This window comes from Cicer arietinum, chromosome 8 (assembly GCF_000331145.2).
Source record: "Cicer arietinum cultivar CDC Frontier isolate Library 1 chromosome 8, Cicar.CDCFrontier_v2.0, whole genome shotgun sequence".
In the NCBI taxonomy this organism is placed as follows: domain Eukaryota; kingdom Viridiplantae; phylum Streptophyta; class Magnoliopsida; order Fabales; family Fabaceae; genus Cicer; species Cicer arietinum.
In genome coordinates, this window is record NC_021167.2 from 5342428 (window position 1) to 5361717 (window position 19290).

At 27.6% G+C, this 19290-nt stretch overlaps 2 protein-coding genes across 4 annotated transcripts; both read left to right on the forward strand.

The window, feature by feature from the left end:
* The first annotated feature begins 1873 nt into the window (after positions 1-1873).
* On the forward strand, positions 1874-5524 carry LOC101510010 (uncharacterized). Of its 3 annotated transcripts, none has more exons than XM_004512013.4 (4): positions 1874-2130; positions 2755-3462; positions 3743-4177; positions 5005-5524. In XM_004512013.4, the coding sequence occupies exons 2-4, from the start codon at positions 2757-2759 to the stop codon at positions 5178-5180; spliced, it is 1317 nt and encodes a 438-aa protein (XP_004512070.1). In that variant the 5' UTR covers positions 1874-2130; positions 2755-2756; the 3' UTR covers positions 5181-5524. The 3 variants fall into 3 exon arrangements, with proteins under 3 accessions (XP_004512070.1, XP_004512069.1, XP_027193377.1); XM_004512012.4 differs by having other exon boundaries at positions 1875-2135; XM_027337576.2 differs by lacking the exon at positions 1874-2130 and adding an exon at positions 2199-2229.
* A 2321-nt stretch (positions 5525-7845) lies between these two features.
* Positions 7846-10095, forward strand: LOC101510548 (mannan endo-1,4-beta-mannosidase 7-like). The gene is made up of 5 exons (XM_004512014.4): positions 7846-8244; positions 8328-8525; positions 8644-8766; positions 8996-9198; positions 9350-10095. Exons 1-5 carry the CDS (start codon positions 7933-7935, stop codon positions 9786-9788), a joined length of 1275 nt encoding a protein of 424 aa, XP_004512071.1. The 5' UTR covers positions 7846-7932; the 3' UTR covers positions 9789-10095.
* Positions 10096-19290: the final 9195 nt, after the last annotated feature.

Here is a 19290-nt window from a genome sequence, read left to right on the forward strand (position 1 = left end):
CATTTGGAGTTGTTTGGTAAGTCGACGAATTTTTTATTAGTGATTTTCATTGGAAGTGAATCATGTGGTGAACTTCTCTACAAAGTTTAGACTATTTCTATCAAATGAAGATAAATTTTCAGATTTGCCCCATACTCATTTCATTATACTCCTACTCCACATTTCACACAATACCTATTTTAACATTTTTTTTTAAATTGTCCTACTCTACCATCTTCAATTTGTATTCTGAAAAATTCAAAATTAATGTTTTTCGAAACATTAATATATTTTAAAAATTTAAGTTTTTTTAAAAATATGTATTTTATGATACTTAAATCCAAAACAAATTTGTATTTTAAAAAATTTAAATCAAATTTTTTGATTTAACAATGCATGTTTTTGAAAAAAGAGAAACTTTAATCAAATTTGTTGATGCTTTCTTTAAAATTGTGGAGTACAAGGTATAAGTGGAGTACAAACTATAAGGTGCGGGGTAAAATATATTGGGTAAACCATATTTTAGTATTTCATGGTAATCTGATTTTAGTTTTTTATTTAACAAAAATCTAAAATCAGTTCAGAAATCATTAAAATAATCATTTAAAATATATAGCGTAAACCATATTTTAGTATCTTATATGATAAAGTCATTTTAGTCTCTTATATAACAAAAAATCTATCATCAGTTCTCAAATCATTAAAATAGTCATTTAAAAATACAAACGCACTGTTACAAAAGTTCGTAAAAGATACAATTGACTGCTAAAATAATTTATAATTGTTATAACGTCAGAGACTAAACTGAATGATATTTTGATGATTCAAAAATTAATTTAAATTTATTACTGAGTTAAGAATCAAACTGACATCATCTTATAAGAATTAAAATTGTGATTTATTGTAAAATATTCTGAAATAGAATCCTAGTCTGTACTTTGATCTGGGTGCTCCGTGGATTGGACTCATAAATAACCCAAACTCTAATTGGGCTAGGCCAGGTAAGGTCCACAAAATATAGCATTTATAACCCAAAAAGATAATAGAACGAGGTAAAGAATAAAAATTTTACCGTATATCTTTTCCTTTATCCATACACCTCCAAAAATGTAAAAGAAAAGACTGAAATATCCTAATATATATTTGGAACACTGAGTATCAAATTTTTTGGGACATTGAGTGTCAAAGTTTATTTTTTTTCGTAAACTTTTTTTCAATTTCTTGTAACACAACTTCAACTCTAAAAAATTTGTATAAAATTTTTTGGTATAGAACATTATTTCTGAAAATTATTTTTGAAGTTCTCCGAGAACTGATAAATTTATAGTTTTTCAAAAAAATACACTACCAGCAAATTTCAACGTGACATTTTCGAAAATTATCAGAAAACTTCATCCACAAATTTTTTAGTAGTTGTTTGATTTTTCTTCTTTATAAATATTTTTTAAATAAATTTTTTGTTTTAATTTTTTATTATATTAGTATTTATTATCTGAAAGAATCTGTCAATCATTAATTATTATGGTCTATTAATGGTGTATTAATTATTTAATGGTGTATTTATGTTGTGTTAATTAATAACTATTTATGGTGTATTATTATTTAAAATATTTATGGTGTATTAATTATTAAAAAAAAAAGTGTACCGTTGAAAAAATTGAAAAAAAAAATTCGAAAATACAAGTTTTCCGTTTTTCGTAATATACTAAAAAACTTTCATATACTAGAAATTCTTTTTATTGGTTCTGAAAATGTTAAAATAATAAAAAAATTGATTTTGGATTTAGTAAAATAATAAAAAAATTGTTTTTTTTAGTATTTTCAGAAACTGGTGGGGTTTAAATATAAAAACGTAGACATAGGATAAATTTTTGTAAAGAATAAAGAGAAAGAGCGCTAGAGAATAAGGTGGTAAGGTCCCCCTCAACCCCTACACCAGAAACTCCCAAACAAAATTTTGCCGAGAAAAAAAGTTTCCCAAATTCTAGAGAGTGAGAAAATTCCAAAGCAAAACTTAATAAAACACACAAAGAAGTTAGGTCCTAAATACTACTAGCGCTACTTAAACATCGAGAAACTTCCGTTAAATATGCAGCATCAGCTTCTTTCGTAGTACGCCTCTGCACCTTCCCGCCGCTTCCTCTCTTTCCTGTCAGGTTTTTTCTTTTTCCATTTCTCTCGCCTTTACACCTTTCTTTTTTATTCTTTTTTTTAACTCGCCCCGTTTATGTTTCTTCAATGACTTTGGCGGTTTGGATTTTGAATTTCGTTCATTCTTTTTATTTTATTTTATTATTTTCTCCTTAGTTTTCTGGAGAAATTTATATGTAAATATTGTTATTGTTATGTTATTGGTATAACAAAACAACTCAACTCTTCCTTGCTTGGTTGCTTCTCTTCTTTTCTCCTTCTACCCAGAAAGACAATATCTAATTTGATTTTAGATTTTACCATTTATTAATGATAGCTGCAGCATTAGGGATTTCTATTGAATATTGATATAGGTCTGTTTGAATAAACACTTTTATTAAGTGCTTATAGCATAAGGTCTTAGCATATCTGTTTATGTATAAGCTATTCCATGTAAGTTGTAAACTGTTTTAATAAGTTAGTTGAAAACAACATATGGAGATATCTTAAGCTAGTAGATAAGCTCAAATAATCAAATAAGTCAATCCAACTAGGTTTATAGGTGCTAAATAGTATGTTTGAGTGGGAAGATTTTTTGAGTTCTTAAGTATTCGCATTTATGATTTATATGTCTATAATTTGCAGATATGCCGGCTTTTACTGCAATAGCATTGGATAGGTTTTTAGAGACTGGAGCTTCCAAGCCAATTGATAAACCAATTCCAACTTCAATGCCTGTACCAAAATCTCAGGCACTTGAGAGGACTACTAGTGCTCCAGCTGCGAAAAGTAATGTCCCTCGTCCTCCGTTAAAGCCAGCACTTTATACAACCCCTGAGGTGAAGCCACTTCCGGTTGCTGATACGCCTTCTTCTTTCCCTCCTTCACCATACATCGTTAACCATAAACGCCGTGGCCCGTGCCTACTCAAGAGTTCGTCTGAGGCCAGTGTGTTGTCCAAGAAGAACGTTTCTGGTGATGAAAAGGTCAATGATAAGAGCTTTGATACTGTGGTTGCAAGTTCAGCTGGTGATCTACAATTCAATTTTATAAACCCTAGACTTGTTGAAGAGGAGAATGCGAATGGTGTCTGCGGTGGTGAATTTGATAGAAGCAATGGGAGTGAGGTGGTGAATGGACACAGAGAACCTGAGAATAGTAGCTTAGCAAATGTTATAGTCAGGGATAATGGGCCTGCATTGAATTCTGAAAGACTTTCCGAGATTGAAGACTTCTTTGACCTGCAAGATTCAACGAGTTTCACTAGTAACACGGATGTGGAAGAGAATGCAGGGACAGACCAATCTGCGAAATTCAACAGTCCTGGTGCGGAGTTTTATGATGCTTGGGAAGGTAAACTGGATAAGCTTTACTGCCAATTTTCAGTTTGAAAATGCATGGCAATCCTAGGCTAAATTTTTCTTATGTTTTCTCAGTGTCGTAACTTATTGGACATGCTGCTATGATGAATGGATGAATGGGATATATCAGTTTTCCATGGATATATCATTCTAATTGCATATTTCATATGCTGATTAAATAGGGGAGCAAGAGAGGATCATTACTTCTGTAATGGAGTTTCTTAGAAATATTGTGTCATATATTAGCTTACTTGTTTCTTCTCTTCCTGTAGAACTATCATCAGATGCTGCTACTCAAAATTCTGCCAATGATGTTGAAGCTGAGTTGCATGAAATGAGATTGAGTCTATTGATGGAGATAGAAAAGCAGAAGCAAGCTGAAGAATCCCTCAACAACATGAAAAGTCAATGGGAGAGTATTAGGCAGGGGTTGTGTCTAGCGGGAATTGTTTTGCCTGCAGATCTTACTGCTGTTGCTGAGGGTGAGCAGCCGAATTATGACCCTGTGGAAGACCTATATCAACAACTTTATGTTGCTAGGTTTGTATCAGATACTATTGGGAGAGGAACTGTCAGGGCTGAGGTAGAGATGGAGATGGAAGCTCAACTGGAGTCAAAGAACTTTGAGATTGCTCGGCTCTTGGAACGTCTCCACTGTTATGAGACCATGAATAGGGAGATGTCTCAGAGAAACCAGGAAGCAGTCGGTGAGACTTATATCATCATATCTTTGGTCTATAATTGTTTGGATCGTATAAATGCATAGCTAACTTTTCTATGTATAATTGGATATATCTATTCAACCAGTGGATATTTGGTCTATAATTGTTTGTCATAACACTTGTCTTGCTGTGCATTTAAATTGACACATACATAATTTAGAATCTGGATGGACTAAATTTTAAGCTGTTGACTGAATATCTTGTATCTGGTCAATAGTTATGGCTGTGGAATAGTTGTTTTATTAATAGTTTAGACTTGCACATCTATGGCGACTCTTGACTACTTGGGTTCTTTATTAATAGTTATGGCTGTGGAATAGTTGTTTTATTAATAGTTTACTTGAATGCATCCTGAATTAAAGGTACATGGGGTCTTATAACAAAATTGAATTTTGCATGGAATGACGCCTTTATAGACTGGTGGTTGTTTACTTGCTAGATGGCAAAAGTTTAATTTTGCCTTGATTTGTTCTGATGTCTTCTGGGAGGTATTATTTGTTATTGGTTTTTGTTGTATTTAGACGACACACCTCAGATGCTTTAGTTAGGGGAAGCATAACTAATTGAAACTACTTTTATTCTAGTGGGTCCAACTCCATTATTCAAGTATAGAAGATTTTTCTTAATGGCTTTGATATGAGTCGGAACGTGTGGTTTTTCATGGACTAGATGATATTCTCTTTGCACCAAAACACAAAACTATAACATCCTATTTGCAAACATGGCATTACCTTGTTCACAGCTTAAAGTATGTCATGTTTTATTCAGCTTGCTTAATTTTCAATCTCATTTATGTGATTTCTGTTGTGTAGAAATGGCACGACGCGAGAGACAAAGAAAGAGTAGGAGGCAGAAATGGATTTGGGGTATTACGACTGTGATTTCACTTGGTACTGCAGCAATAGCATGGTCTTATCTCCCAGTGGGTAGAGGATCATCCTCCGCAGAAGATCATCTGGTTCCCGAACACGATGATACAACTGAGTAATTCCCCCCATAGTCACTAACTGCAAATCCTTGTTACTCAGATACTTTAGGAGAGAAAAATAAAAGTTATACATGCCACTGTGTGGTCAACTCATCTCTTAGATCAGTTACAATTTTCTGGCATCCTGAGTGTGTGCATAATCTAGATATATAAATGTGACTTTCAATGGAAATTATTTTAGGTAGTTTTTACTGGAATGTTTTGAATCTGATAAATCTGGCACAGTGCATTATAGCAGCAGGTTCTTTGCTGAGCAATTTTACACTTAGAAATAGAATTTGATTGTCCTCTCCTCTGAATGTTTGTTTGATCTACTTAATAAAAGTCAAATCTACTTTTTGTGCTGTGTCTGTCTGTTGTTCGTTGGTGAATTAGCAGATCAGTAGAATACAAATTGTAGTAAAAGGTTGCTTAGAAGTTTATCTTTATATATCAATGAGAAATTTGTTTTTCAATTATTTGCTATTCATTGATTACCCTAGAAAGTAGAAAACAAAGGTGTTTGGGGGATAGGTTGGGAACCCAAGAAGAATTTAGAAGAAGAACACTAATATGAAAAATATTAGGCTTAAATAAAATTATGTGAAATCAATAATATTTAATATTGGAGGATAGGTTGTATTTACCTCTACTCGGAGGATAGTTGGGAAGTAGTCAGTGTCGTACGGTGGTAGATGCTAAGTTATTGTAATATTAATATACTCTACCCGTAAGATCCTCATGTAAAAATAATTTGTCTTGTGCTGCGTATATAGTTCAGTTCAACTAAGGAAATGAGATTTAAAAAGGAGGTTTCTGGGATTTAAATTTGGAAAAACTAACTTAACAATTAATTTATTAATATTTGCTTAAAGAAAGTGTTCTTTATATAAGATTCTCTTCAAATTACAAGAAGCACATTGCTTAAATTTTCACAAAAATACCTTAAATTAAATGTAAAGATTTAAAAGATCAACTATTTCTCTCTTTTAAAAATTGAAGGATAATTTTGAAAAAAAATACATTATTGACATATTTAATATAAAAATGATTTTTCTTAATTATTGTACATTATTAAATATATGTGGAGACAGATGTAATAGTAATTTGATTTATTTTTTGGTGAAAATAATATTATAATTTATACAATATAACCTTGTTCAATTATGAACTCAAATTCTTATGTTGTGTTATTGCATGAATGCCACTCTAATATTTGTGAAATGCATGGTATGAGTAATTCAATTGAATTCCATATGGTTTTTAGAGCAGACCAAATCCAAGTCCAATTCAAAATCCAAATCCAAATCCGCCAAAGCACGTGATGGTGTCTCAAAGTGAAAGTTATGAAAGGAAACGTGAATTGTTGACCCACGCGTTATGCTACTTGTCCCCACCATTTTCCGTGATTATTGCAGCACACACAAGCTACTACCCATTTTAGTAGCTATCAATTCTGTTCCCACATGAACATGGCTCAGTCTCTAAATAATCCAACATTTTAATAACTATCGACAACCATTATTGATTCTACTTAGTACTTACAACCAAATCTTGGATGGGGCAGCAAGGAACAATGCCAAAGTAAAGAAGATATGACACAATAAATTGCATGTGTTGGCCCTCAGAAGTATGCTGCTGCTACAATACCATACTATGCCACGTGGTGGATCAGATGCTATATAGAGATTGTAAAAGAAAATATCAAGGGAAAAATACTAAATGTTTACACGTACTAGTGCTACAGACTCGAGTACTATTCAGCCATGCATGTACTCCATATTTCTCTATTGCATAATTATTATAAGTAAAAAAGTCTTTAATGTACTCTCTGTAGTAATTATTATAAATAAAAAGGTCTTAAATTTTGATGTAAAAGTTGATCATTTTTATTTATTTAGTATTATTATTTCTAATACATAGTTAAAGGTTTGATATTAAAAATAATTAATTTAATTGATTTAATTAGTTTAATAAATTTAATTTATATTTTGTATAAAATCTAAAAAGTTAATTGCACTTATTATATTTTTTAATACTTAAATAGTTATTTTTTTTATAATAACTGCAGTGAGCTAAATCTATTGAACATTGGTTTTTGTCGGTGCACTTCAAAAAGGTTAATATATTTTTCACAAAAACTTTATTTGAGATCTTAAGACTTCGAAGCTCATTAAAGTCAAAATAGTTAAAAGCTCAAAAAACAGTTGCAGACACATTTATAAATTACCTACCATTAACTTCAAACAAGTAATTACACCAGCATCAACTTTTTTTTATTTTTATTTTTATTATTATTATTTATTTATTTCGTCTCATTTTTAATGTTTCATTTAAGTTTTGTATAATTTTCAAAAAAATAAATAAATTGTTTTGATTTTAATAATAAATAAATTTTATTTACTTAAATATTTTTATTAATTATAGTTAATAAAATTTAAAGTTGATTTTTTTATTTCATCCCACAACCTATTGGATTTTTTTCATTTAAAAAAGTTCAAAGTTCAATCCAAAAACTATATTGATATTAAATTGTGTGTAATGCCATATTATTATATAGGATTCTAGTTTTTGTTAAAATTGAAATGACCGACATAATTATGTCAATTTCACCGTGAAATTAAATATGCCAAAAGCAAAAAAATTCTCTTACCTGTTAGCACTATACTAACTTTACTAAATCTAAGTATATAAACAACAAACTAGAGAAGTTCCCCCATACACATAGATAGTGTTAGTGTATCTAGCAAGAGAGTAGGAGATTGAACCAAAGATGAAGCATTTTTGTTTATTGTTTCTTTTGGCCATTTTAGTCCATCAAGGCAGTGTAGAAGCTGGTGATGGTTTTGTCAGAACAAGAGGCATTCACTTCATGTTAAATGGTAACCCTTACTATGCAAATGGCTTCAATGCTTACTGGTTAATGTATACAGCTTCTGATCCATCTCAGAGATACAAGGTTTCAAATGCCTTCCATGAAGCAACAAGTCATGGCCTTACTGTTGCTAGAACTTGGGCATTCAGTGATGGTGGTTATAGTCCTTTACAATATTCTCCTGGCTTCTATAATGAGCAAATGTTTAAGGTATTTCTCATAGTTAAAAATTGTTCATTTGGTAGTTGAATGTATTTTTTGTTTTCTGATTTTCTCTGTTTGTTGGTTTGAAGGGGTTGGATTTTGTTATATCTGAGGCTAGAAAGTATAAAATCAAGCTCATACTGAGTTTGGTGAACAATTATGAGAGTTTTGGAGGGAAGAAGCAGTATGTGAACTGGGCTAGAACTAACAATGGACAGTATTTGACATCAGATGATGATTTCTTTAGAAACCCTGTTGTTAAAGGTTTCTACATCAACCATGTTAAGGTTAGTACAAGTTCTGTTTTATTTGATATGCTAATACTTGTATAACAATATATAATATAGTTTTGGTCTTAGGATAACATAATTTCATCTAATTTAATTGTCCTGCATTCTTGAACAGACTGTTCTTAACAGATACAACAGTTTTACTGGAATTCATTACAAAGATGACTCAACAATCATGGCATGGGAGCTTATGAATGAACCTAGGTGTACATCAGATCCTTCAGGAAGGACTATTCAGGTCAAATATTTTAATTTTCACAAAAAATAAAATAAAACTATTCTTTACTTATTTGTTGTTCTTTTCTTTATTCCACCCCTTTTTCTTTTATTCTATCTTTTCCTCTTTTGACTTATTTTATTGTGGTAGAAGAAAACTTTTAGAAATAGTATTGTGGCCCAATATGATTTGGACAAATTTCACAAATCACGGGCCTGATTTCACGGTATGTTTAACTTTTTGATTATAGGATTGGATCACGGAAATGGCTTCTTTAGTGAAGTCAATTGACAGGAATCACTTATTGGAAGCTGGACTTGAAGGTTTTTACGGACAATCAACACCACAAAGGACAAGCTTGAATCCTGGTTTCAATATTGGAACAGATTTCATTGCCAATAATCGAGTCCCAAACATTGATTTTGCAACCGTTCACTGTTATCCCGATCAATGGTAACTAAAATAACAAAGCAACCAAACATAAAAATGACTATTTACTCAAATTTGTTAGGCCTCTAGAACAAGAACTTAGTATTTGGTAACTTTCTTGTTGATGTTTGTATCAGTAACAGATGTAATGGTTCTTTTATGATTGCACAAACAGGGTGTCAAGTACAAACGAGGAAGATCAGGTAGCATTTTTGAACAACTGGCTAAGTGCTCATTTCCTAGATGCACAATATGCACTGAAGAAACCAATACTTGTAGCAGAATTTGGAAAGTCATTCAAGGATTCAAGTTACAATACAAATCAAAGAGACCAACTCTTCCGTACCGTGTACTACAAGATATATTCGTCTGCTAAAAGAGGCGGTCCTGCAAGCGGAGCATTGTTCTGGCAACTTCTTACACAAGGAATGGAATCTTTCGACGATGGTTATGGAATAATGCTTGGTCAGACTTCTTCTACAGGTAATGTCATTGCTCAACAGTCTCATAAACTATACCTTATTCGGAAAATCTATGGGAGGATCGCTGATGAAAGGCGATGGAAAAGAGCTAGATTTAATGGTGGAAATAGAGGAAGACAAATTGGGTTCTGAAATTTGAATTTGGAATAGTTGTTGCTTATTGTTTGTGTTGGGAAGACATTTTTAAAGTTTCAGTAAAAAAGTTTCTCTCTTAGAGATGAATCAGAAGAATGTTTTTCCGTCCAAGAGGGTAACTAAATTATGTAGAAGTATATTTTTTTTTTTGTTATATATATATAATGCTTTCAGCTTCTAATTTGTTTATTAGAGTGATAAAGCTTCTCCTAAGTTTTTCTTTTGCATGTATTTGTTTTTCTCTCTAAAATATCAGTGTGATACTGTAATACTACCACTGTTATATTTACATGTTTTTTCTTAAGCTTTCTGAGTTGTGAGATATTATAAGTAGAAGAATAATAACAAGGACAAATATAGTAGAGGTTTATATTTGAAGATGGAGAAGAATGCTATTGTATGATTTGGCTTTTGGTCGAACTAATTCTAAAAAATTGGTGATTAACAATAATCTATGCTTGAATGGATTGTATTTTTAATTTTGAAGTATGAATAGATATTTGCTATGAGACACTTACAAGAGAAATTTGATGTGTTTTACCTGGATAATTAATTTTGATTATCTTACTATTTTAAAATACAAAAAAAATATAGAATACTATAGCTTCACATTGATTTTTTTTCAAGTATCACAGGGACAAATATTATATCATTGTAGATGCACACAAGTCAATTAGAAAGCCCTCTAAAATATTCCCTGCACAAATGAAACCACCAAAACAGCCAACAACACAACCAAAAAAATGCACTAAAAAAACATAATTGCAAAACCAGAATTTGTGTAGTCAATAAACTAGAATTGTAATTATGCAGACTTTGTTTTCCACCAGAATTGCTAAACAATCTACAATTTGTGACTTATACTCTTAAGGTATTCATATCAAAGTTTCTTTTACTGTCAACATAAATGTAACACAATAGTACAATTTGAAATTAATATTTTGAATATTTCAAAAAAATTAATCCTATTTAAAATGTGTTGAACATTAAATATAAATATAAATAGTTCTCTTAACAAATATTCAAATTCAAGTTCACCATATTCCGTGAGTCTAACTAGCCCCGTTGATTCACATTTCTTAGTTCTAATTTATGAAGAGATACTTATCGATAAAGTTTTCTATTTTTCCTGCACTTCGAAATAAAAAGCGCCCCACAAATTAATTGTCTGATAGAAAAAGCTATGAATCAGTTACATAGAAAATTAATATTATTATGTTAGTTATTTGATGCACCTTAAGCAAGGAACCACGTGTAAGTCTTACAAATTGCTGCTTCAAAGAGGGGGTCCATAGTTGGATTACGGAAATGGAAAGAAAAACTTATTTTCGATGACTAAATTAAAGAAATGATACAAGATTTTCAAAATTGATTAAAAGAGTGATTTAAGTAGTACATTATCAATCTATCGTGTCATTCTTTTAATTTTTTAAAATTTGAAATATATGTTAATATTTAAACTTAGTCTTCTAAAATATAACTTTGGGACACATATTTGGGGAACTTATGTTACATACTATGATGAATTTAGATCACATCCTCTACTTTAATCACAACACATGATTATATATATATATATAAAAGAAAACACTATTTTCCAATATAATTTGTGAGTTATGATCAATTACAATAGATTCCTAACTTGAAAACCTCAACAATTGACCAGTAAATTTGGGTCAAATTTAACGGAAGAAATAAAATGTACTATTTAGGAAATTGTAAGGGATTAATTTGAGTATTTTTTATTTTTAAAAGACTAAATTGGCTCACGTATAAATTTTAAGAGAGAAATTGTCGGCGGTTAAAGCAGGAAGCTTATCGTAAACACGATCAAAACAAAGAAAGGTGTGTGGTGTAAATCTTATATAGAGACACTCACAAGTAAAATAATTAATCAAAAATAATTTAGTCATATCACTTATTTATTTTTTCTTTTAATTTCTTTATATTTGTGTGAGACTAAATCTTTCTCATCGAGCAAGTATTCCTAGTGTGTTAGTTGGAAAGTTTTTTTTTATTTTTAAATGTGTATAATAAGATAAGATATATTATATATATGACTCAAATATTACAGTGACAGAATAAATATTATGTTTGATATATACATTATAGTTAATATAATAATATTTTATTTTATAATGAATTTAGAATATGTTTTATTACGGTATACTATAATATATATTATATTTAAATAATAAAGTTATCGTGAACGATTACATATTAGTTTTTTTATGTTTAATTGTAATTATAGTTCTTTTATTTTTACTAATTCATATAATTAATTATTTTGTTTTAAAAGTCGGCAATTTTGGTCTCTACCTATGATATTTTAATTAAAAAATGACGACTTGATATAATTTAAATATTGTGTCATATGATACAATGATTTAGAATGATTAACACTATAAATTGGAGTAAAACAACGTAAAATCTTAATTTTTAAATTAAGAAATTTTTCATATTTGTAATTTAAACTAATATATTTAAATGATTCTATATCATAAAATTGTATCTCATGTTATTTCAAATACGTCAAATTGTCATTTATTAGGTAAAAAATCTGTTAGGGTCCAAAATCATTGACCGTTAAAATAGTTAACCAATTTTGTGAATCGGTAAAAATGGAAATACTAACGCTACAATTAAGCATTTAAAAAAAATTAACTTAATATATTTTAAATACTATAAATTAAAAGAAATACTAAAAAATTAAATAATTAATGAAATAACTTTATATTTAAAACTATTCATCGACACTACAAAATAAAATATTTATTTTTTTATTTTAAAAAATGAGTAACCAAATAATTATATTTTATTTGTTAGAATATAAATAAAAGTATGATCTATAATATATGTAAATGGAAAAAATATCCTTGTAAAAAAATTATATTTATTTTAAAATTTTAATTCATTTTCATATTTTTATAATTTTGAATACAAATTTATTAATTTATATAAAAAGACAAAACTACCCTTGTGATTAAATCATAATTTTTTTTAAAAATTAATATTAATATTTCATTTTTTAAGTTTAATATCAAATTTTATTAATTATTTTTATATTTTAGATTGTATATTTATAAATTGTTTTTATATTTTATTATATTTTAATTTTATATTTTAGTAATTGAGTAAATTATTCTTCTTATCATATCTTGTTAGTTTCTAATCCATATCATATTCAAGATAAAAATTTCAATTAAAGAGACATGATATGATACACTTCTGAATTAACATATCATATTTTGTTGGTTTATTATAGACTGAATTCTGACATGATATGATAATTGATTCTAATGTTGTCTTTTATCCTGTCTAAATCTAGTGTTTGGTGAACCAACATGATACATGATATGATAAGTTAATCTAAAACTTTTATAAGTTAATCTATTAAATTTTTTATCCTGAATGTAAGGGGTTAGAAACGATCTGATAAGTACAATAGTTTACTTAATTACTCTTATAAAATATAATTTAAAATATAAAAATTTAAAATATAAAAATTTAAATATAAATATAAAGATAATTAATAGAATTTGATATTAAACTAAAAATGAATTAATAATAATAATAATTAATTTAAAAAAAAATTATAATTTATCACAAGGGTACGTAGTTTTATCTTGTTATATAATTTAATAAATTAGTATTTAAAATTATTAAAAATAATTAAAATTTTAAAATAAATCTAATTTGTTTACAAGAATTTTTCCAGTTACATATAATATACATCATATATTTATTTACATTCTAAAAGTAAAATAGAATTATTTGATTACTCATTATTTTTTAAAAAATTAAATTATTTATTTAGTAGTGTCAATTGATAGTTTTAAATATAAAACTATTTTATTACTTATTTGATTTTTTAGTATTTTTTGTTAATATATGATATTCAAAAAATAATAAGTTAATTTAAAAAACTAATATATAATTATTCACAATAATAATTTTATTATTTAAATATAAAATATATTATATTATATTATTTTGAGATTTGTATCAAATACGTGATAAAATAAAATATTATCATTTTATTTTTCGTGTATATATCAAACACATAATATGATAATATTTATCATGTTACTGGACAGAACATAATTTCCAATCTAAAATAAAATAATTTTATTTATTCAAGTTGATAAAAAAAACAAATCGATAATACAGAATTACAAATACCACAAACCAATGATTAAAAGCATACAAATATCTAAAAATAATGGAATATAAAATATTAATAAATAGTGCACGAATAAAACCACTCGAGAATAGATAGCTGGAGGCCTAATAGTTCAATTTGGTACGACAGTTCTTAGAATGGTCTAAGCAGTTTGGATTCTATTCTAAATTTGCACGAAAGTTAATTTTTATAATATATTTCATCTCAAATGCTTGCCTTTTTCTATGGTAATAAGGAAATACAGAAATTGTTTTTGAGCAGGATAAGTAAAGAGACATTGCATTTTTTTCATGAAAAAACAAACAAACCAAAAATAAGTAAATTAAAGTATACTTAAATATTTATGCATTTTTTATTTAAAAAAAATAGATTTCTTGTTTTCACACTTTGATCTCTACTTTTACTTCTAAAAAGAATTAATTTTATCTCAACCATTTATATGGAAAAAATTTGGATTTATTTTTTCGCTCCACATTAATACTAAATTTCTGGTATAAAACTTTATTTTTTTAAAATTCGGTTTAGAAGTTAACATATTATGAATTTTAAATTTTAAATTTTTGTTATGTAAAAGAAAAAAAAACTAAAAATTTCAAAAATTAAATTTTCGGTATGAAAAATAATTGAGAAAAAATTGGTATGTAAAACAAATTGAGAAAATTATATTCTTACTAGAAATTTGAAAAACTCAATTTTGAGTATGTAAAAAAATTTCTCATACTGAAAATTTCAAAAATTCAAATTTTTCAATATGCAACAAAAATTGAGAAAAAAATTTATATATAAATTTTTTTAAAAACTCAATTTTTGATTGAGAAAAAATATTACTGATCTGAAATTTCAAAAATAAAAGTAATGTAAGTAAAATCATATAGTTGTGGAATGCCAAAAAATGCGAGTTTTTGTTTAAAATTTTAATATTTTCTATAGAGTATTTTTAAAAATTCTTAAACAGAAATGGTAAAATATGGAATAGAAGTTAAATTGTAGGAATATAAAATTTAATACTTTAATTTTAAAATTCTAAAAGTTTCGTCACATTTTAAAAATATTATATCTAATTATATATCTATAAATAATTATTTAATGTCAAATCAACACATTTTTTAATGGCTTGATACATTTATTCAAAAGAAGAACACAGATGAAGGTGAAAAATATCGTTTGATACATTAGCATTAAATATATTTAATACAATAGTTCATGGTCTCATTGGCCCTCCACCTATAGCTTATTATAATTTTTCACATTGTTTAAGGATAAGATGTAAAATGATACTTAACTAAACCATCTAAATCTAAACAAATGTGGTAAAACAAAATTCAATAAAAGATATGGCCAATAACTCAGAAAGAAAAACACATAACTAACAACTAATTACAAATCGAAAATACTTCAAAATGGAAATGAAAATTAAAAGCAATGTAAATGTTCTCTCCACCATTCATTTTCTACTACTTTGATAAAGAGAATGTTCTTTTAACATAATTCACAAAGCTTACAAACTCAATCTCAATAGATTTAATACGATCTCACTCTCAATAATCACAAATAAAATACTTTGAGAGATTTTTACAAATATATGAATAAGTGTATGAGTGTAAATTCTCCACAAATGAATCCAAGAGCACCTTTCTCTAGCAACAAAGTTTAGTTGCTACCCTTCAATTGTTTTAAAAATATGACTAAAAAAATCATTTGTTTCATTAACTACAAATAACACATTTTCCCCTTCCGACGAATATATGAACACCTTTTTTCCTCCATAAAAGACACATGAACAAAATGAAATCTTGCATAATTTTTTTCCAATTTAGCAGAGGTTACTAACTCAAAATAAAAAATAATATCAATCGCTTCCTTCTTTGCCCACTCCACATCTTAAATGTGTAAAACGTATTTAAGAGCTTACTCTTTCTTCTGTAAATAAATTTTGTTTTCATGTCCATACTTTTCCTTATTAATGTGCAACCTATTTATTTCTCACCACCTCTGCATAAGATTTATTTGAACCTTGGAACACCGCCTTAATTCAGTTTAATTTGTTTTCCTCTTCAACTTTCTTTACACGCACAATCACACTAGTTCCTTGAGAATCTCTTGTATATTTTACATTCTTCTAGTTTCTCTCTCCTGAACATTCCCACACTAGTTCGTCTAATATTAACCCATCTAGAAAACATGGGTTTTTAAGGTGATCAAATTTGCCACTTTTTACCTACAATAATGAGTTTTCAAAAATAAAAATATTTGGTGGACACCTCTTTGGGTGTATACACCTTGAATCTTCGAGGGAGTAAGCAATAAAAAAGAGTGATCTAATAGCTCAATTGGTGGTGTGTGAATGGATCGTTGACGTGATTTATAAGTTTCGGATTTGACTCTCACAAAAGGAATATTTTTTGCAAATTTAGAATGGCAGAGAAAGGGGAGGGAGATAAGAAGAAAAAGATAAATATAAAATAAGGTATCAAATAAGTGTTAGAAAATATGAGGGTATGTGTCATTACTCGAATATATTTTTAGATTAACCAATTCAAATATGTGAGAAAATTCTTTTAGATCGACCTATATGAATAAAAATTGAGATTTTTGAAGAAAAAAAAATAGAGAAAATCATTTCACTTTTACTTTTTTCAAAGATATCGAAATTTGTATTTTTTTACAATAGATACAATAAGTGTTATATCTCACTTTTTGTAAGATTTTTCAATGTGTCACTACTACAACAAAAATAATCATAATCGTCGTCAACATAATAATGATAATAGGTGCAATTGTTTATGTATTCTCTTAACTTAATTTCAATGGCAGAGAAAGGGGAGGGAGATAAGAAGAAAAAGATAAATATAAAATAAGGTATCAAATAAGTGTTAGAAAATATGAGGGTATGTGTCATTACTCGAATATATTTTTAGATTAACCAATTCAAATATGTGAGAAAATTCTTTTAGATCGACCTATATGAATAAAAATTGAGATTTTTGAAGAAAAAAAAATAGAGAAAATCATTTCACTTTTACTTTTTTCAAAGATATCGAAATTTGTATTTTTTTACAATAGATACAATAAGTGTTATATCTCACTTTTTGTAAGATTTTTCAATGTGTCACTACTACAACAAAAATAATCATAATCGTCGTCAACATAATAATGATAATAGGTGCAATTGTTTATGTATTCTCTTAACTTAATTTCAGACAAGATTTCAGTCATTTATTTTTTTTCTCGGTTCAGTCTTTTATTTATTTTTAAATAATAATTTGATATATATATATATATATATTGAAACTTTCGAACAATTCGAAATAGAAAATTCAAGAATTTTCGAAACTTTCAAAACTTTCGAAATAGGAAAATTTCAAAACTTTTCATATTTGGAAACTTTCGAAATTTTTCAAAATTGAAAACTTTCGAAATTTTTCAAAATTGGAAAGTTTCCAGATTTCAAAACTTTCGAAACTATTTAAAAAGTTTTCAGATTTGGAAACTTTCGAAACATTCCAAATTTTCGAAATGTAATCCTTATTTCGAAAATTTGAAATTTTTAAAACTATTTATTTTGAAACTTATTATAAATAATTAAAAAAGTAAAATTGTATTTTTGTGTCTTGAGGGTGTGACAGATTTAAGTGTGGAGATACATGGTATAATTCTGTTACAATGGTTTTGTTGGAATGTTCATTAAAAGAAATGATGTTGTTGGATGTGTATTGGAAATGATATGTTGTTTGGTGACTTAAACAACCTAGTCACCTAAACAAAGTGACATGTAGTCATACTTTAACGTTTTTCAATAAAACTAACATAAATAATCAAATTGACTAACAAAGTTATATTTAAGGGACTACAACTAAACAAAAATTAATGAAGAGACTACAATAAAATCTAAAAAAATATAATAATAAGAGATTAAAAAACTAATTTAACCTAAATTTTTTAACATAAGATATCAAATAAGTATCTTTGAAAAAATAAAATTTTAAATCTACCTTTTTAATTATAACACGTGTCAATTACTTTATTTCAGCACACATATAAAGTTTCTTACAGAGGAATTGCAAAATGTTTTTCTTGGTCTTATAGGGAATCATAAAGGAGGAGCAAATAGACACTTTCAACATTCTTCAATATACACCACCTCTATCGGAAGTAAAATTGGAGGTTATGAAAGAAGGATCATTCACTATTGATCAATTAGAGGTAACAGAAGTACATTGGAATGCTTACAACGATTGGAATGATATTGATTTTAAAAATAACTTATTTAAACCGCTCAACGATGCAGCATTCAATTTTACAAAATGCATGAATTCAATATGAGTTCATTAAATAAGATCAACTATGTCACATCATCTTGAAATAATTTATTTATTTTTTACTCCAACTATGAATTCGGGGTTCATTAGATAATGTCCATCACTAAGCGTGATATATTTAATTAAAAAAAAGTAATCGCGATGAAATACTGTTCCTTCCTGACAGTATCGCGATAACACATTGGCACAACTCCAACGGTGAACTCACACAAAACTAAATTTTATGTTATTACACCATGGCGGACGGAGATTTATTTATTTATTTATTTATTTATTTATTTATTCTTAATAGTAATTTCATTTATGTAATTTGAAGAAACCCTCTTGCATTTTAAGCTCGTCTATTTTGGGGTTTTGTGTGCAACTTCTATGCGATTTGTGTCCTTATTCTAAGACTATTTATTGGTTAAATGAGTGTAGACGTTGTTTAATAATTATTTTTAACCTCAATTACCATTTACCAATCAATGTGAGATTATTTAGTGTAGTAGAACAGCGACTATAGTCGAAACTACGAGACTAAAATATCTATCAGATTTACGCCCTCATTTTCAATATACATAGTCATTGTTCCTATCTTAAATAATATTTCTGAGGTATTGTTTGATTTAACATTTGGTGCCCTGATTGTTTTGTCTTTAATAAAATACACTTTAGTGAATAAAATATAAATGTTATTTATAAATTACTCTTAATCTCAATTTTCAAACAATGTGAGATATTTTAAGAGCAAAAAATAGTATTAATTCTACTTATAAGAAAAAAAAACAAAAATCACAAATATCAAATAAAATTATTTAATATGTTAGTTTTGATTTTTTTTAGTTAAATACAATTTAAAACTTATACTACTAAAACTTTTTATTATATTTGAGTCCAAGAAATTTCTTATATAAACGAAAAGAAACAATACTACTATTCAAATAAAAAATAATAATATTTTTCACTCTTAATTCAACCGATAAAATATTATATTATTAAGTTGAATATTATGTTA